This window comes from Crinia signifera, chromosome 5, assembly GCF_055691185.1.
Source record: "Crinia signifera chromosome 5, ASM5569118v1, whole genome shotgun sequence".
NCBI lineage: Eukaryota > Metazoa > Chordata > Amphibia > Anura > Myobatrachidae > Crinia > Crinia signifera.
Window position 1 is genome coordinate 192,515,595 of NC_139221.1, and position 20,095 is coordinate 192,535,689.

The following is a 20,095-nucleotide window of genomic DNA, read 5'->3' on the forward strand; positions in this document are numbered from 1 at the left end:
CTCTTCAGATCTGCCAATGCCTTCCATTAAGACACAGGTAAATTGGAATGGCAAAAACTTTTATCGTTAAACACCTCATTATGCACAACTCGTGAAAAAGTTTTAATGGAGCGGTTTTGGGAAGGGGTCATACTTAGATCGGGGTGCAATGCTTTTAAGATTAGGTGGGATAGAAAACACAGGATCTTGCACATAATCAACTTTATCGTTAAAATGTACTTTTAACCGAAGAGTTCTATTCAGTTTATAGTTCTCTATTTTCCACTGGAACAGATCAAAAGTCCCGGCAGGCACAAATGACAAACCTTTGTTTAAAACATTGAGCTCACCCTCCGTTAAGGACCTCCTGGACAGATTGAACACTAGGTTCTCGGGGTCGTCGATTTCCCCTTCCCCCTCTGGTTCTGGTGGCCCCTTCTGATATAGATTTGTTTTTTTTTGTCCCGAGGTGACTGCTCGGGTATCGACCCCTAAAGGGGTGCAGCTTTCTGACGAGGGTCCCGGAGTACTTTCATTGCCGCTGAAGTCAACAGATGAATCGGAGGATTCACCTCTTCCTTTATGTTGGTATCTTTTGAATCGTCTATTATCCTGGCGCGATGGTCTAGACTGAGTACAAGTCAGCCATGGGTATACCCTCTGTTTCTCGTAGTCTTCTGTTATGATATTAAACTTGTTCTTTTTAAATTTGATGAGGTCCACCACATACCTGTCCATTTGTTTCTGGAGTTTATCAATCCAGTTAGTCGTGTTATCTGCTGCCAGGGTTTCCTTAGGGGCTTGCTCAAAAGTGCTGATTAAGTCTGAGATATATGAACAGCTTTCCAATTTAAACACCTACTCCGTTCTGCCTGCCAACCCTACTTTGAAGTTTAAATTAGAGCTGGACAAGATTCTAGCTGAGGCTGTTACCAATGGGATCATTACAACAGGAATTAAAAATGTGCTGATGGTACAGTGTCCAGTGGCTCCTCTACTGTACACTTTGCCGAAAGTACATAAATCCCTGGAGAAACCCCCGGGCAGACCCATCATATCTGCTTGGGGTTCTCTCTGCCAGCCTACAGCCATCTATTTAGATAGCTTTTTGCAACCAGTGGTGCAACATGAGGTTACCTTCTTAGGAGGAGGGGTTATTGGTGGTGCAACAGCTGATTGAGTATAACCCATGGTACGCGGGATCTGAAGTGAATATTTTTCTCAGATGCTGACATTGTGAACAAAATACAGCTATATTATAGATATATAGACCATTTGATCATTATTTGGTCAGGAACAGAAAGTGAATTGATTGACATCTTTAACCAACATAATGCCAAGTCCCTTCCTATTAAGTTTACACACGTGAGTGTCTGAGGAGATTAATTTCTTGGATGTAAAAATTCAAATACAGGCAAGAGTACTCTTAATTTCTGAGGGTACGCAGAAATGTGAGTGTAGAAGAGGAATTAACTAGACAGTTTGCAGCACTAACAACATTTTTTTTTTTTAGACGGGGGTATCCATTTGAAGATTTTATCCGACAACAAGAGAAAGCCCTGAGGGTACCTAAAGAAAAACGGTTATTGTCCCGTAAAAAGAAAGAGCGTTCCAATTATATCCCTTGGGTAAACCACTTTAACCCTAAGAGTGACATTATACGTAAATCCCTGAATAAAAACTGGCCCATGATCAGAGATGACCCGGAATTAGACTCCCTGAAAAACACTATGGTCAAGCAAAGTTTCTCTCGGGGTCGGAATCTCAGGGATATATTAGTCAAGGCTGATGTCACTGATAAATTAATAAAGAGAGGGGTTATAGCCCCACGTAAAATGGGATGCTTCAAGTGCAGTAGCGCACGCAGGGGGGGTTTCCGAGTACCCAGAAACCCCCCCAGAAGTCTAAGGGCCCTTGGCTGAAAGCTGAGGGTCCCCTCTTTCCAAGGGTACAAGAATTTTAAAAATCGGCCCTTGGGAACCGGAGATATCTGACTTCAAAGCAGTGGTCCCCATCCAAGCCTGTTAATTGCTCTTCCCAGTCAGATCTTTCAGGTTCTGTCTGACTTAGAGTTTTTCTGAGGATATATTCCAAAAGCTAGGACTCTCCCCCTTTGATGGATACTAGTAGCTTGTCTCTACTGTTTCCAGAACCAGAGATATCAGCCTTCTAGCAGCTGGTTACTGCTCCAGCTCCACACACCTGGTATGTAGTTTTATATACTTGTTGGCAGATTGCTCTGCCTCCTCAAAACTGATCCCCTAGACCCCAGTACCATTTGGTAGGTGGGATTCTCCAGTTTTCAATTCCATTAAAATCTAAGAAATCTATTTCCGAGAACTGGAGATATCTGCAGTCAAGCAAGCTGTCCTCCCACCAGAAATTATGAATAATAAGCCCACTCCACTATACACCCTCCTCTGTATATTAAACATCCTCTACCACCCTGGAAGTTATTTATCAGGGCCCCTTCATTCAGCCCAATGCCCCCTTCTCCCACCCCATCTCCCACCATCTGTGCAGTAAAGGGGTAATTAGTGGAAATTACTGATCCAGGCCCTACATGCTGAGCGGTTGATATAATACCCCCTACTACCTGTGGGACATCAAAGCTTCCCCCACCCCTACCGCTGGAGGATCGGTAGGGGCCCCAATACATTGCTATGCCCAGGGGCCTACACTGCTGTTGATGCCCCTGTATGTATGTATGTATGTATGTATATATATATATGTATATGTGTATATATATATATATATATATATATATATATATATATATATATTTGTTTTTATTATTTATATACATTTGGTCTATCTATAATACTTTAACTGACCCGGCATATACTGGGTCACCTAAGTGTCCATTTCCGTGCTTTGCTCCGCCCCTCTGGAAACCCCCGTCTGAAAATCCTGCGTTTGCCACTGAAGTGCCCCAACTGTGTGACGTGTAGCTTTATGATAAATGGTAGTTCTTTCAAGCACCCAAGGTCAGGTAAATCCGTTCCTTTAAAGTGTATCTAATTACCTGTCCCTGCAGTAAATGTTACGTGGGAAAAGAGAAGTTTTAAGGAGAGCATGGCTGCACATCGCAGTGTGATTAAGATGGCGATCGAAAAGGGCCATCTTGAACAGCTGGTGGCCCTGCATTTTATGGAAGCCAGGCACTCCTTTAGTTCTCTTAGATATCGAATTATCGATCATGTTGGGGGAGTGATCGAGTGAGAAAACTTCTTCAGTTGGAGTCCAAATGGATACACTCCCTGAAGACGTTATCACCAATTGAGTTAAATGAGAGCTTGGGGTTAAAAGCTTTTTTATGAATTAATGGCAATGTTGTAACATGCTAGCTTTGTAATTTCGATATCTTTTTTCCAGTTAACAGGAGTACCCTGTTTTGGCCAGCAGGGATTTACTAAGCTAGAAGTCCATTTACTAAGAATTGCTACGGATTTAGCTTTATAACAACTCTTTGACATGACAGTTAGTGTATTGGTGTATTATGTATTATATAAATTTTTGTTACTTGTGTATTATCATGGCGCCCATCGCATACCACTAATTAAGGTATGCGATGCCATGCGATGGGACCCGATTTGAGCCTTTCCCCGGGCTGAGTGTACAATTTTAATATCGCGTCACATCGCATGCCATTATAATGGCATGCGATGCGACGCGATTTGGGATAATTCCCATGTTAAATGCCCACCCAGACCCGATTTTTAATTGTATACCCACCCTGATGGGTAAAGAGTACGTTAAATGCCCCCCCATTGTTAACGCCACCCACTATCAACGCCAACCCGAAGCATGGTGAGCGCAGCGAGCCCACCAGGGGCGGGGGTACGCGTCCTCCGACCTTTTCATACCCCCACTATCCACGTTGGCGTGGAGTTGATTTTATATAGTGTGGCGAGAGCAGCGAGCCCAAAACCTGGCGAGCAGACGCGCATTACGCGTCCGCTCGCCACGCTTCGGGCTCGCTGCGCTCGTCACACTATATAAAATCAACTCCACGCCAACATGGATAGTGGGGGTATGAAAAGGTCGAAGGACGCGTACCGCCGCCCCTCGCGGGCTCGCCACGCTTCGGGTTGCGGTGATAGTGGGGTGGCGTTAACAATGGGGGGGCATTTAACAGTCATTACCCATCAGGGTGGGTGTACAATCTAAAATCGGGTCTGGGGGGGCATTTAACATAGGAATCAGGCATCTGGGTGCCTGTACAATTAAAAATCAGGTCCAATCGCATCGCATGCGATGCAATTTTGGTTGTACAATGCCCTGCGATGGAAATCGTGGGCGCCGTGATAATACACAAGTACCAAATTATTTTCTGCTTTGCTTAATAGATGTGTTTTTGTTAAAAGCGAAATGTTATGTAATTGTGATATTGATGTGTTTTATGTCAGTTTTTTGACAAGCTATTTGCTCATTACCTATAGTAATACAAATGCACTTTGTATCACCTGATCACTACAGGTGTCTTAATTAAAGCCCTTCACGCCCCAACAAGGGGAGGGACTCAATTCACAGGGATGTGGCTATAAATGTTCTGTCTGCATGCAATTTTTTATCCTGATGACGAGATTAAATCTCGAAAGATCTTGAAGAACCTGTGTGTGGTCTTTATTTCTTCCAAGTCGCCCAAGTGCCGCCTATCGTTCCCTATAGATTGCTGTTATTGGAATCCCACTGTGGTTCTTCCATTGCTACAGGTTATAGTGGGCTACCTCTTCTGGCATTTAAATATATGTACACATACATACATACATACATACTGTATACACACATAGCAACTGTATCTAATGTGTTCAGTATTCAATTTTGTGCACCTACATATACTTTCGCTATTAGGATGTTCAGAGCACACTGAATGATACATTCATAATAAAAAAAAAAAATTAATTTTTTGGTATCATTACTTCTATTTTGGCATACCATCTATTTTGCGGGTTTTTATTACCTGTTCAATTACAGTTTTCAACCACCACTGAGGACCCATCAAAGTTACAGCTGCAATTATTTTTGCATGTAAAACTCCAAGAGCCCAGTCCTGAAAAAAAAAAAAAAACATTCATGACTTTCATTTATGCCTACAAACCAATAGCATTTTTTTCAACACTGATCTAAAATGCACTTTATGTTTTTCAGCAAGCTTGCTTTGTGGTGGAATATTAGAAAAATATACATTAGTAACTTTGTCATTTTAACCCATATAACAAGATCTTAACCATTGTGATATTCAGATATAATGTAACTGTAGAAAAAGGTCTCAAATTATTGAACAAAAAAGTTATTAATTTCATTTTAATGTCTACATTCTGAATACAAGTTGTATTTACAAAAACAACCTATTTTTTATTTTATTTTTAAAAATTACTATGGTGTGATCTGCAATTTGTTTCAGATGTTAATTTTTATATAGGATTAAATTAGTCTAAAATTGGATATTAGTTCAGTATGTACTAACAGCAAATACATGAAGCACATTTTAATCTCTGAATATGCAAGTGACAGGGACCTATTCACAAAGGCGGACTGGGGGGCAGGGTACCAGCTAGTGCAATTTAAGTGTTCCAGGGCCGTAGGCTACAACCCCCCCCCCCCCCCAACCCCTGTTCAGCTACAGCAGGAGTGGCCAATCTGCGTCTTTGAATTATCTGAGCCACAGCTCAATTAGAAAAGAGCCACAGCTCACACAATCACCCCCTAGCAGTGTCGCAGCCACAGGAGTAGGTGTAACCTAGGGGGCGGCGCTTGCGCTATAACGCGGGTAGGATGCTGAATTCAGCGACTCCGCCTAGCGCCATTATCAGCAAGCTGCTACTACTTACTGCCTCCGGCTACTACTCCAACTTTTTTAGACCTCCTGACTGCACCCCAGAGCATTATATATATATATATATATATATATATATATATATATATAGCTGCAGATGTTGTCCGGCACTCACGTCAAAAGGGTAAAGGTCCTTGGTGCCCTCCTCACATGGATAAATAAAGAAGGGATTCGCTGGGGCTCTTTGTAGTAACACCAGAAAGGCGGCACAAAGAATATCCAAAATCAAAATTTTATGGCATCAGTATAATGATACAGACAGCATCATGTCGACGTTTCAAAGCCGACCAGGCTTTTTCATCAGGACGTGTGCGTCTCAGTGGTGCATAAAGTGCTGTGCGATAGAAACAGCACTTTATGCACCACTGAGACGCACACAACCCTTGAGTGCCGCCTGTATTCTTCTGGTGTTACTACAAAGAGCCCCAGCGAATCCCTTCTTTATATATATATATATATATATATAGATAGAGAGAGAGAGAGAGAGAGAGAGAGAGAGGGGGGGGGAGAGGTTATTTCAAATTTTTAGGCAACAGGTAACATATATTCAACTGGCTGGTGGCCTTTGCTGCATTAATGCAGACTCCAGTTAATTAGCAAAGGTACAATTTTTTAATAGTGGTAACTCATGTTTAAAATTGGCCTCGCTGCTCAGTCAAATCATAAGCTGTATAACTTGGTTGCTGTCTGTATCTGCTGTTATTCTGAAAAAGAGGCCTTGTGTGGCCCGGAATCGCCAAGTTGACTGAGCAGCTAGGCAACTATTAAACCACTATTTAAAACTTGCATCTTTGCTAAATCGCTGGAATGCCATGCATCTAGGGAGAGTCTATATTTTTAGAGCTACAGTATATATTATTACAGTGGCAAACTGGCTCTTCGACTGTACTGAAAGTTTTGAGGTGATGCACAGTGGGGGCCGGTGGAATCTGTTAAAGCGGCAGGGTCGCAGACATTTATTGCATGGAGAACAGTACTCTGCGGCTCTGCTCCTTAACTGCCAGAGCATAGAACTGTCTGTTTGCCAAGGTAAATAATTATTTATCTTTTTTTCCCCTCCCTTATCCTTACTGTCACAGCCACTGTCCTTACTGTCCCCGCTGTCACTCTTCTTGTCCCTATGTTGCTGGTGTCCCTCTCTTTGTACCTGCTGTCACTCTACAACCTCCTCCACACCGCCGCTTCTGATCACAGCCTCCTCACACCATCCACTGACAACACCCTCCTCTGCCCCACTACTGCCGCCGACCGCAGCCTTCTCCACCCGGCCACTGCCACTGACCGCAGCCTCCTCTGTACTGCTACTGCCAAACCCAGCCTGAGGTACGGTTATCTTGCCTTTCTCCCTTTCTCTCTCCCACCTGTATGTCCCTACTGTCTCTCTGTCCCAACTACAACCTCCTCTGCACCAATCACAGCATCCTCCCCCAAGCTGCTGTTACCGACCACAGCCTCATCTGTGCTGCCACTGCAGAATACAGCCTAAGGTAAATAAATGTTACCCTCCTGCTTTTCTCTCTCCCACCTTTATGTTCATGTTGTCTCATACTGTGAATTTGTCTCACTCCATGTGGCATAATGTGAATTTTAGCTCATACTGCGTGGCCTAATGTGGTAGTGTAGGTAGTGTAGTCTCGGTTTGATTGACAGGAAGCCAGTGTTTCTGTGCAGAATCATGGTGTTTTTCAGGTGTTTTTCGCAGATTAGTGGAAGCCTCAGACCTACGTAAATTTGCTCAGATGGAAAGTACCTTTTGATGTCCTGGGATTTGCGATATATCTGCAAATGTATAGCTATTTGCGATGCATTCTGTGTTTTGGAATTCACGTGTTTTCTTTCGAACTGGGAAGCAACCTTCCGCTCTTTCACACCATTATTGAGGTACATGGTAAACTTAATAGAAAGTGTGACCAGCGCTCTGGCTAATAGTGAGATGATCAGCAGGTTGCTGATGGAATATGGGTGGTGGTTATGATCAGTGCAGAGTGGAACAGTCTCCTCCCCACCGGGAGTCGAGCCCGCATTACTCCAGTGACCCTTGGTACGCAGCAAACGTACAGAAGCGGGACCCAGAAGTACTCAGGTTACTGTGGAAGCGACGCGGCGTCTACACTGGTGCTTCTGCATGGCTGTGCAGACACCAGCAGGAGAGCGCAATGTGACGGCCGAATAGAAGACCCCACTCGGGTATCAGGTAAGTGGTAGGTGCACCGCTGGGACCAGAAGGAGCGACACCTGCACACTTCCCATGACCCTTTGGAACTTGCATTCTGCCCACAACAACCGGAGTGACTATTTGTGACTTTTGCATCTACAAAGCTCACCCCGGTCCAGGGCACACAGACCGCGTTCACCGCAGGAGGTGAAGTGATGTCTGCCCTGTGCTTACCCCTCCGAGATCACTGGACATTAAGGCTAACCTGTAGCCAGACTTCACCATCCCCGCATCCCTCTACGAGGGCACCCCTTCCTCCCCCCCCCCTCACCCCACATGCTTGTATGCCTTTAATACATCCATGTTACAAGTTAAATAAAATTTGCATTTTATACATACTCTTTTAAGTCATATTTTCAGGGTGTTACACCATATCCACTCTGCACTTGTCATAACCACCACCCATATTCCATCAGCAACCTGCTGATCATCTCACTATTAGCCAGAGCGCTGGTCACACTTTCTATTACGATTACACCTAGTTTGGACAAACTAGACCTAGCAGCCGGCACCAAGGTAGAGCGCCCATCTCCCCAACTTTCCCACATGGTAAACTTAGACATCTCGACACCAAAAGGATTGAACATAGATAATGAAATCAAATCTATCATATGTAAATGATAGCACGAGAGACTAAGTACCAATTAGACACTTCTTACAATGGTTAGAACCATAAAGCCAGTCAAAACACTCATATCATCATTATAAACAGACAATGGAAATTGTACCTATGTCCGGCTTCAACATTTAGGGTACACACTAGGCAACTTCATGAATTTTAAAAAAATGACATTCAATATCTAAAATAAGTGACATTTAAAATCAATTAAAATATCATATAAAATGGTAAAAACAGGTACATTATAGCAGCATATTCATATTATATTTAGCAACGAACACATCAATAGCAGACAGGATGTGCCAGAGAAAAAAATGTAAATGGTAAAAACAGGTACATTATAGCAGCATATTCATATTATATTTAGCAAGGAACACATCAATAGCAGACAGGATGTGCCAGAGAAAAAAATGTACTGATACTTTTAAGGACATTTATAAAGATAGAATGGGTACGGAAGAACCCCATTCGTACCATTTGACCCTATTCACGCCTGGAACCCACTGGTCGGTATATTTACAAATAGAAACATTTGTCAGACTTACCATTTTTACAACCATTGATCAAGTAGAACTCATCTGCATACAGCCATAGATTTCTATCAGCTCATGTACTTTACCATCGTGCATATAAGCAAATTAAGCTCAAAATATGAATGGGAAATATAAATAATTTTTCATTTGTATTTGATGAAGCATGCATGAATCAGTGAGATCCATGCATGCTTTTAAGTTACAAAAAAATAAAGTAAAATGTCATAAACCAGCACCAGGATCTTGGACCGATCGTGGTTCCAAAAATACGGGAAATAGTGTTCACTCTAGGCAGTTGTCCCCACCACTGCTGTCCACAGTGTACCTACGTAGGTTCCGGGAACGTCCCCAACAGAGACGCCAGTGAGAAGGCCTGCCCACTTTTGTGACGTCGACGGATGAACCTGCACACTTTAGTGACACCAGTCGGCCCGACTGCCGCATTCAAAGTGCCCCTTTCCCCCGCGCCCTGCCCTTGTGCGATCCTCGAAGGATCACTAGGGGGACAAAAGGAGTAGGGGTCCCATGTATTTTTTAGACCATGACCGAGCTCTAACAACCAGAAGGGCAATGTCACAGCTGGGGGACACTTTTTATACAAAGTTCTGCAGCAAATAAAGGGGTCCCCTTCCCAGGCAACACAAGGCTAGAGCTGGAGCTAGATTGATGGTTTATGAAATATAGGGAACCCCTATGTAATTTTTACACCTATATTTCTAAAGCCAGGACCAGCTCAAAGAGACCAGGGCTGGCTATGCTTGTGGGGGAGGATCCCTGCCATTTTATTTTTTCTTAATTTTACAAAAGGAAGCAGCTCAATGATCCATGTGATGCTTCAGGCTCGGCCATATTTGGCTGCCAGTAAACTCGGCAGCCAAATATGAATTAGTTCACCATCGGAAAATATGATCCATGAGAACTGAGCAGCTATGCAAATTTGCAAGAGTTCTCAGGTCAAAAATACGGCCAACTGCGGCCAAAGGCATTCATATAGCGTACAAAAAGATTTTTCCAAAGGACTAGCGCAATGGTGGATAAAAATTTTCTTATCACTGAGGATCTTCTATTTTCTGTATCAGATCACTCCTAGTGTCTGGTGGAAACTGACTTACAATAAAATTCAGGCAGGTGTACCCGTAGCAGTTTCTTTAGAGACACTTCAATTTCTCAGGAAAACAGACAGCATGAAATGAACTTACATGAACTTCCATTCACGCGTGCACATCAAGGTTTCTTTGTCTTTAGATGATGTCGGACCCAGATCGCAGGTAAAGTAATTTATTTGCACAACAATCCAAGTAATCCAACATGAAAAAAGGTTAAAATAGTCCCAAGCAGGTAGGTAGGTCACCGGCGGCTGTTATCCTCTGTCCTGGGTATGCTGCAGACAATGCCGGACGGGAGAGGAGAAGTCTGTGTAACGCCGCTGTGGATCTGTCCTAACGCTGCTTGTCAGATGCGGCCAATCAACGCGTTTCGGATAGCAGTCTATCCTTTTTCAAGATGTGCCGCTTGACTTGCTGGAAATGCTTTTAACAGCAATCTATTGCATCATGTGACGGCAAGCCGGCCAATGGAAATTGTACCTATGTCCGGCTTCAACATTTAGGGTACACACTAGGCAATTTCATGAATTTTAAAAAAATGACATTCAATATCTAAAATAAGTGACATTTAAAATCAATTAAAATATCATTTAAAATGGTAAAAACAGGTACATTATAGCAGCATATTCATATTATATTTAGCAGCATAATTAGACATATTGCACAAAGGATGGATACAATATTGCACACAACCTAATTAAGCCTTCAGCAGATTAACATATAGATACATTTAGCTCATATATGAAGCCGGACATTTAGAAAGGGAGAAAAGCGAGAGAAAAACGATAAGTTAGTATATCTTATGGTCACATTATATCAGCCATTTGTACTCATAATCTACATTCAGTCCATTGGGGACCATAGTGTTTATGGTAAATATACATTTCATTTCCATTCTGGCTAATCGCTCTTCTACATCATTTTGTCTCCAATTTGCTTTACAAATTTTGATGCCACAAAAAGATTTTAAACCTCTAATATCACAACTGTGTTTCTCCTTGAAGTGCAAAGACACGTTATGCAGTTCATGCCCTTTTTTTATGTTACGGGCATGTTCTGCCAAACGGTCCTTGAGGAGCCTACTAGTACCTCCAAAGTACTGTTTCCCACAATGGCATTCCAATAGGTACACCACACTTTTGGAATTACAGGTCACAAAATCATTAATGGTAAAATTTTCATTGTTGACATTGGATTTATAATCAGTGACTTTAGGTGCAGTTTTACAGACCTTACACATTGGACACATACCGCAACGGTAGAAACCCTTTAACAGTACCCTGGTAGTTCTTTTGGGTACGCTTTGGGCGCTCCTGACCAGGATATTGCTAAGGTTATCTGCCCTGCGGTATGTAAATTTAGGACGCGGTCCCACATACTCTTTTAGTAGAGGGTCTTTAGTAAGAACGCCCCAATGTTTACTTATGAGTTTTTCCAGTTGTGTGTGCTGGGAGGTGTATTTAGTGATAAACCTTATTTCTTTGTTTTCTTGTTTATCCTTTTTCTTTGCTTTAGGAATAATGGCATAACGATTTTTGTTATATGCTTCCTGTATCCAAATTTGATCATATCCCTTTTGGTTAAAATTACTCTTCATTTCATCAGCCTGGATTTCATAATCTTCTGTATTCGTACAGTTTCTTCTTAACCTGTAGAACTGACTGGATAGAATGCTTTTTATCCAGTTTGCATGATGGTTGCTCTCACTGCTTATGTAAGAACAACAATCTGTAGGTTTTGAGTAATTTTTTGTGCAAACCCTTAAATTATCTACAAAGATTGTGAGATCAAGAAAATTGACAGTGGAAGGACTGATGGTATATGTGAGTTCAATATTTTGATCATTATTGTTTAAATATGAACAAAAAGCTTTGAGGGTATCCTGACCACCCCTCCAGACAAACAGGAGGTCATCGATGTACCTGACCCATAGCACCAGGCTGGCACTCCAGGGGTGATTGGACCAAACTTGTTGGTCCTCCCACCTTGCCATGAATAAATTAGCATAGCTGGGTGCCAGCCTGGTGCCCATCGCCGTCCCTGCCGTCTGGAGGTAGAAGTCTCCCTCGTACCAAAAGAAATTGTTGTTTAATATCATAGCAATTCCTTCCAGAATAAATTCTTTTTCTTTTTCATTACAATCGGCCTTGGTAAGATGATGTTTTGTCGCTGCAATACCATGATGGTGCTGGATTATGGTATATAAAGCTCTTACGTCGGCAGTGACTAGGAGGTCACCCTCCTCCAATGCCAGTTCTGAGAGCTTCTCCATCACAGTTGCAGTATCTTTAGTGTAAGATTTGGTTACTTTTACCAATGGTTGTATTTTATGATCTAAACAATGTGACAGGTTGGCGGTGATTGATCCCACCCCTGCCACAATAGGGCGGCCGGGGGGGTTCACTAGGCTTTTATGAACCTTCGGCAATATATATATATTACCGGAACCGAGGCATTTTCTATTTTAATATATTTAGCTTCCTCCTCTGTTATATTGCCTTGAGATAAATATAAGTTAATGAAAACATCCATCTTTTTTTGAATCTGGGCGGTGGGGTCTCCTCTAAGTTTTTTATAGGTCTGTTTGTCTGCCAATTGATTGGCAATTTCCCTGTGGTAATCCCACCGCCCTTATCCGCAGGCTTTATCACTATGTCCTCGTTATTTTTTAGCGTTTTTATTGCCTTTCTTTGGCTCAATGTAAGATTATTTTTCTCTTTACTTTTGAAGGACATTTTATTAAGATCCTCTTTTACCAGGTTTTCAAATACGTCAACATAGCTGCCCCGTTTATGCCGTGGAAAAAACTTGGATTTACGTTTAAAAACCTTTATTTCACCTATTGGGGTTTGATCTAATTCTTTATTATTTTCAATAAAAAACCTTTTAAGTGCTAATTTTCTCACAAATTTTTGCAAATCTGTGAAAACTTCGAATTTATCTGTCCTGTTAGAAGGTGAGAATTTTAATCCCTTTTCAAGGAGGTCTTTTTCATCTTTAGTGAGAGTATAGTCACTAAGATTGTAAATCTTAGAAATACTTTTAGTTTCTTTTTCACCAGATTTATCAGTCTCAGATTGGTCAGGGCAGATACTATCGAATTCGGGCTGATCAGAGTGGATGTGATTGGGTTTTTGTTTCTTTAATTTATTTATTTTAGTTTTAGACAAACCCAATTTACATCCTGCTCTTTTCCCCCTTTTATTAGGGTAATGTTTCACGTGTAATGGTTTCTTTGGGGACGTTTTTCTAAAAAATAATCCCTATTTGTTTCTTTATTTCTCCACTGTTTTCTATTTGTTCTAATTTCAGGAGAATCATACCATTGATCCTCTTCTACCTCATCTGTTTGTTGGTTCAAATGTGTGGATTCCTTATGGTTATATTCCCTCTCTCTCCATGCAGTATGGGGACCTTCCTTATATTCTCTAACCTTATAATTAGGTCTTAATTGGTGGTGTCTGGGAGTATTGTTGTGGACTTTTTCTTGGAAAGTTTCCCTTCTACCTTCAAATCTTCTATTATCCCTCTTATTCTGATCAGCCCGAATTCGATAGTATCTGCCCTGACCAATCTGAGACTGATAAATCTGGTGAAAAAGAAACTAAAAGTATTTCTAAGATATACAATCTTAGTGACTATACTCTCACTAAAGATGAAAAAGACCTCCTTGAAAAGGGATTAAAATTCTCACCTTCTAACAGGACAGATAAATTCGAAGTTTTCACAGATTTGCAAAAATTTGTGAGAAAATTAGCACTTAAAAGGTTTTTTATTGAAAATAATAAAGAATTAGATCAAACCCCAAAAGGTGAAATAAACGTTTTTAAACGTAAATCCAAGTTTTTTCCACGGCATAAACGGGGCAGCTATGTTGACGTATTTGAAAACCTGGTAAAAGAGGATCTTAATAAAATGTCCTTCAAAAGTAAAGAGAAAAATAATCTTACATTGAGCCAAAGAAAGGCAATAAAAACTCTAAAAAATAACGAGGACATAGTGATAAAGCCTGCGGATAAGGGCGGTGGGGTCGTAATCCTCAATAAAATAGATTACCACAGGGAAATTGCCAATCAATTGGCAGACAAACAGACCTATAAAAAACTTAGAGGAGACCCCACCGCCCAGATTCAAAAAAAGATGGATGTTTTCGTTAACTTATATTTATCTCAAGGCAATATAACAGAGGAGGAAGCTAAATATATTAAAATAGAAAATGCCTCGGTTCCGGTAATATATATATTGCCGAAGGTTCATAAAAGCCTAGTGAACCCCCCCGGCCGCCCTATTGTGGCAGGGGTGGGATCAATCACCGCCAACCTGTCACATTTTTTAGATCATAAAATACAACCATTGGTAAAAGTAACCAAATCTTACACTAAAGATACTGCAACTGTGATGGAGAAGCTCTCAGAACTGGCATGGGAGGAGGGTGAACTCCTCGTCACTGCCGACGTGAGAGCTTTATATACCATAATCCAGCACCATCATGGTATTGCAGCGACAAAACATCATCTTACCAAGGCCGATTGTAATGAAAAAGAAAAAGAATTTATTCTGGAAGGAATTGCTATGATATTAAACAACAATTTCTTTTGGTACGAGGGAGACTTCTACCTCCAGACGGCAGGGACGGCGATGGGCACCAGGCTGGCACCCAGCTATGCTAATTTATTCATGGCAAGGTGGGAGGACCAACAAGTTTGGTCCAATCACCCCTGGAGTGCCAGCCTGGTGCTATGGGTCAGGTACATCGATGACCTCCTGTTCGTCTGAAGGGGTGGTCAGGATACCCTCAAAGACTTTTGTTCATATTTAAACAATAACGATCAAAATATTGAACTCACATATATCATCAGTCCTTCCACTGTCAATTTTCTTGATCTCACAATCTTTGTAGATAATTTAAGGGTTTGCACAAAAAATTACTCAAAACCTACAGATTGTTGTTCTTACATAAGCAGTGAGAGCAACCATCATGCAAACTGGATAAAAAGCATTCCATCCAGTCAGTTCTACAGGTTAAGAAGAAACTGTACGAATACAGAAGATTATGAAATCCAGGCTGATGAAATGAAGAGTAATTTTAACCAAAAGGGATATTATCAAATTTGGATACAGGAAGCATATAACAAAAATCGTGATGCCATTATTCCTAAAGCAAAGAAAAAGGATAAACAAGAAAACAAAGAAATAAGGTTTATCACTAAATACACCTCCCAGCACACACAACTGGAAAAACTCATAAGTAAACATTGGGGCGTTCTTACTAAAGACCCTCTACTAAAAGAGTATGTGGGACCGCGTCCTAAATTTACATACCGCAGGGCAGATAACCTTAGCAATATCCTGGTCAGGAGCGCCCAAAGCGTACCCAAAAGAACTACCAGGGTACTGTTAAAGGGTTTCTACCGTTGCGGTATGTGTCCAATGTGTAAGGTCTGTAAAACTGCACCTAAAGTCACTGATTATAAATCCAATGTCAACAATGAAAATTTTACCATTAATGATTTTGTGACATGTAATTCCAAAAATGGGTACTTATGTAATATCTGGGCTCCCGTTTTTCTTATGAGACCGCATCCCCTCGCGGGGCTCGCTGCGCTCGCCACGCTTCGGGCACGGTGGCTCGCTGCGCTCGCCACACTATATAAAATCAATTCCATGCGTAGTTGGATAGTAGGGGTATGAAAAAATGGGGTGCATTTAACACGGGAGCCCAGATAATACATAAGTACCCAAAAATGTGGTGTACCTATTGGAATGCCATTGTGGGAAACAGTACGTTGGACGTACTAGTAGGCTCCTCAAGGACCGTTTGGCAGAACATGCCCGTAACATAAAAAAAAGGGCATGAACTGCATAACGTGTCTTTGCACTTCAAGGAGAAACACAGTTGTGATATTAGAGGTTTAAAATCTTTTTGTGGCATCAAAATTTGTAAAGCAAATTGGAGACAAAATGATGTAGAAGAGCGATTAGCCAGAATGGAAATGAAATGTATATTTACCATAAACACTATGGTCCCCAATGGACTAAATGTAGATTATGAGTACAAATAGGTGATATAATGTGACCATAAGATATACTAACTTATCGTTTTTCTCTCGCTTTTCTCCCTTTCTAAATGTCCGGCTTCATATATGAGCTAAATGTATCTATATGTTAATCTGCTGAAGGCTTAATTAGGTTGTGTGCAATATTGTATCCATCCTTTGTGCAATATGTCTAATTATGCTGCTAAATATAATATGAATATGCTGCTATAATGTACCTGTTTTTACCATTTTATATGATATTTTAATTGATTTTAAATGTCACTTATTTTAGATATTGAATGTCATTTTTTTTAAAATTCATGAAATTGCCTAGTGTGTACCCTAAATGTTGAAGCCGGACATAGGTACAATTTCCATTGGCCGGCTTGCCGTCACATGATGCAATAGATTGCTGTTAAAAGCATTTCCAGCAAGTCAAGCGGCACATCTTGAAAAAGGATAGACTGCTATCCGAAACGCGTTGATTGGCCGCATCTGACAAGCAGCGTTAGGACAGATCCACAGACTTCTCCTCTCCCGTCCGGCATTGTCTGCAGCATACCCAGGACAGAGGATAACAGCCGCCAGTGACCTACCTACCTGCTTGGGACTATTTTAACCTTTTTTCATGTTGGATTACTTGGATTGTTGTGCAAATAAATTACTTTACCTGCGATCTGGGTCCGTCATCATCTAAAGACAAAGAAACCTTGATGTGCACGCGTGAATGGAAGTTCATGTAAGTTCATTTCATGCTGTCTGTTTTCCTGAGAAATTGAAGTGTCTCTAAAGAAATTGCTACGGGTACACCTGCCTGAATTTTATTGTAAGTCAGTTTCCACCAGACACTAGGAGTGATCTGATACAGAAAATAGAAGATCCTCAGTGATAAGAAAATTTTTATCCACCATTGCGCTAGTCCTTTGGAAAAATCTTTTTGTATTATATATGTTTAACACTGGGTTAGGGCGTTAACCCCTTCTAAAGTACACAGCTGCACCTCATCTAGCGCTGGGTTCTCACTAAACCTGTCTTTTCTGTGCATTCATATAGCGACTCTGCCATTATGGACGAGCTCAGTAAATTTCCCTCTGTATCCAAACAAACATTATGCATATACCAGAAGTAAACACTTAGATCATTAACAATGTAACAATGTACTGTAACGTTATTGCAAATAAACAAAGAATAACCAAAACGAATCAGAATGATTATTTTGTATAAGACCACATCACTCTGTGATCCAATACTTCACAAATCAAATCAATGCACATCCCAACATAAACAACAGCCTATCAAACATCGACAACTGTGAATAAGAGCAACAACCACCAATCAGAAAAAAAAAGGACAACTAATCAGAAAAAGGGCGGGACAAAGATAGAGCCTTAACCCATTCAAAGCTGGACGAGATATACAAAAATTACTCCCAACTCCTGTAACTGAAGCGCAACACAGAAAGTGGTCCCAGGGAGCACCCAAACAAAGCTAATCAACAGGCTTACATGCATCAACAGCGTGCAACCAAGCATACCGGTGCCTTGCACCAACCACCAGCCTGCAGTCACAGGTGCTAAGCAACCATCCAGACCCCAAAGCTAGCTTCAGAACTTAGACCAAGTAAGCCACTGTACAAAGAGTAAAACCCAGGAAAGGAGTAGCGGGACACCTAAAATAAAAGGAAAATTATTTACCACCTGGTATTCCTCCCAACCTAAGGAAATTGATAAGGACACCTTTGACATTGTGGTATCTTATCTATCACCACCACCATCCCAACACAGACATTTATATTGATTTTTGTATACAATTCCTCTACATTAGTTTATGCACTGAAAGCCATCAGTTACTCCATATATTTTTAATTAAATGTTCAATTATTATGTATTTTTTTAGAGCACTGTAATTGCAAGTGAAGTCACTCTGTACATTATTTGTTAATAAACCTATTGTCTAGAACAGTGGTTCCCAAACTGTGCGCCTAGGCTCCCAGGGGTGCCGCGGAGCACTTGCAGGGGTAACCCTGGGTTGGTGGTTCAGGACAAATTCAAATTATATATGGTCAATGTAATAAGGAATATCAGTGCTTATGACTTCCAATTATAAAATATGTGGATAAACAGAAGTGAATCATGTTCCCCACCACATAACTGGACCGAAGGACAATATTTAATCACAACTTAATTAATGTAATATTTTTTTCTGAAGTTCTTGGTATCTAACTTTTGGCCTAGGGGTGCCATGAAAAAAATTCTGATACTCTATGGTGCCGTGATTCAAAAAAGTTTGGGAACCACTGGTCTAGAACACACGATATAGTATGGATATCATTGGACACTTAATCAACACCCAAATAGGGGTGTTCAGCTCAGGATTTTTACACATCTCCTACTGCACAAGGCAGGGACGTGCAGTCAGGGGAGGCAGTGCCTCCCCTGTCATAATGATGTGAATAATAAAAAGAAGATATTTATATATCTTCTTTTATTATTTTCATCATTTCTACATCTCCCCCTGCCTCCTACCATCTTACACTGCTGCATGTGAGGGTTGGAGGCAGCGGGAGAGGTGCCTCCCGCTGTTAACATTAAAACACCGGGCAGCGGGGGGCGGGTAGGGGAGGGCAGGGGGCAGGGTGCAGCAATGGGCTGTAAAAGCCCATTGAAAATGAATGGGGAAGCGGCACTCATACTGGTGCCGCAATGACAGGGGCACCAGTATGAATGCATGCCCCCAGATGTGATTGGGTCAGCGGATCCAGTGATGGATCCGCTGTCCAATCACACACATGCAGGGCCCACCTGGATAGGATGCAGCAGTGCGACAGCGTGGAGTCCGGCGCCGCTGGGAGATAGCCGCTGTCACCGCCGAGGAGAGGTGAGTCCGCTGGGGGAGGGGGGCACATGTACGCCCTGCTGCCTGTGCCCGGCCGCTGCATATACCATATAGCATGGTATGCGGGCGGGCGAGCGGCGGGGGGTGGTCCTGTGCCTGTGGTCCCGTGAGGTGAGATCAGTGACTCCCCAGGCAATGACCTCACCGCACGTCACTGGCACAAGGCAACTTGCCCTGTACTAGTTAGCAAACAACTTGGTGCCCAGGTGTCCAAAAATAGGATTTTGGTACTCACTGAAAAATCCGTTTCTCTGAGTCCATAGGAAACACTGGGGTATGGATGGGTGGTCAGTGGGAGCGCAACATTTTAGAAGTGTGGAGCTCCTCCCCCCTCTATTCCCCACAAGCCCTCAGTCTTATGAACAGGGCCAAAGAGAGCCAATAGGCACACATATACACACACACACACAACAACACAACAAGAAAATAACTAAACAGGGGAAGCAGCTCAGGGAGTTTCCAGTGTCTCCCGTGGACTTAGAGAAATTAATTTACCGGTGAGTACCAAAATCCTATTTTCTCTTTCACCAAGCAGTAGACACTGGAAGAAGCTTATACTGGGGACATACCAACGTTTTCCCACTCGTGGAAGAGCTCTGCTGACTCGACCAAAAGTAGAAGCCGAGTTCGCACATGTTTAAAATTTGTAAAAATTAACAAATGTATGTTGAGAAGACCAGATGGCTGCACGAAAAAGCTGCAAAGTAGAGGCACCCCTACAAGCTAAGCAAGAGAAGTAGAGTAGCGCTAATGACAACCAATCTATTGAATAATTAGCCTAATATACCCAGCTGCTAACCAATAGGGACTACCAATCCCCGTGAAGACAAAAGCACAGACAAAAAAAAAAAGAAAAGCGCTCAGGTTTTTA

General features: G+C 41.8%; 1 protein-coding gene across 3 annotated transcripts in view; it reads right to left on the reverse strand.

Annotated features, from left to right (window-relative positions):
* The window catches only part of MARCHF6 (membrane associated ring-CH-type finger 6), a 492,210-nt gene that overhangs the window by 33,677 nt on the left and 438,438 nt on the right, over positions 1 to 20,095 (reverse strand). For all 3 annotated transcript variants that reach the window (XM_083188363.1, XM_083188362.1, XM_083188364.1), the window contains exon 23: positions 4,943 to 5,032. In XM_083188363.1, the coding sequence (XP_083044489.1) occupies positions 4,943 to 5,032 (90 nt within the window). The remainder of the gene's footprint in view (positions 1 to 4,942; positions 5,033 to 20,095) is intronic.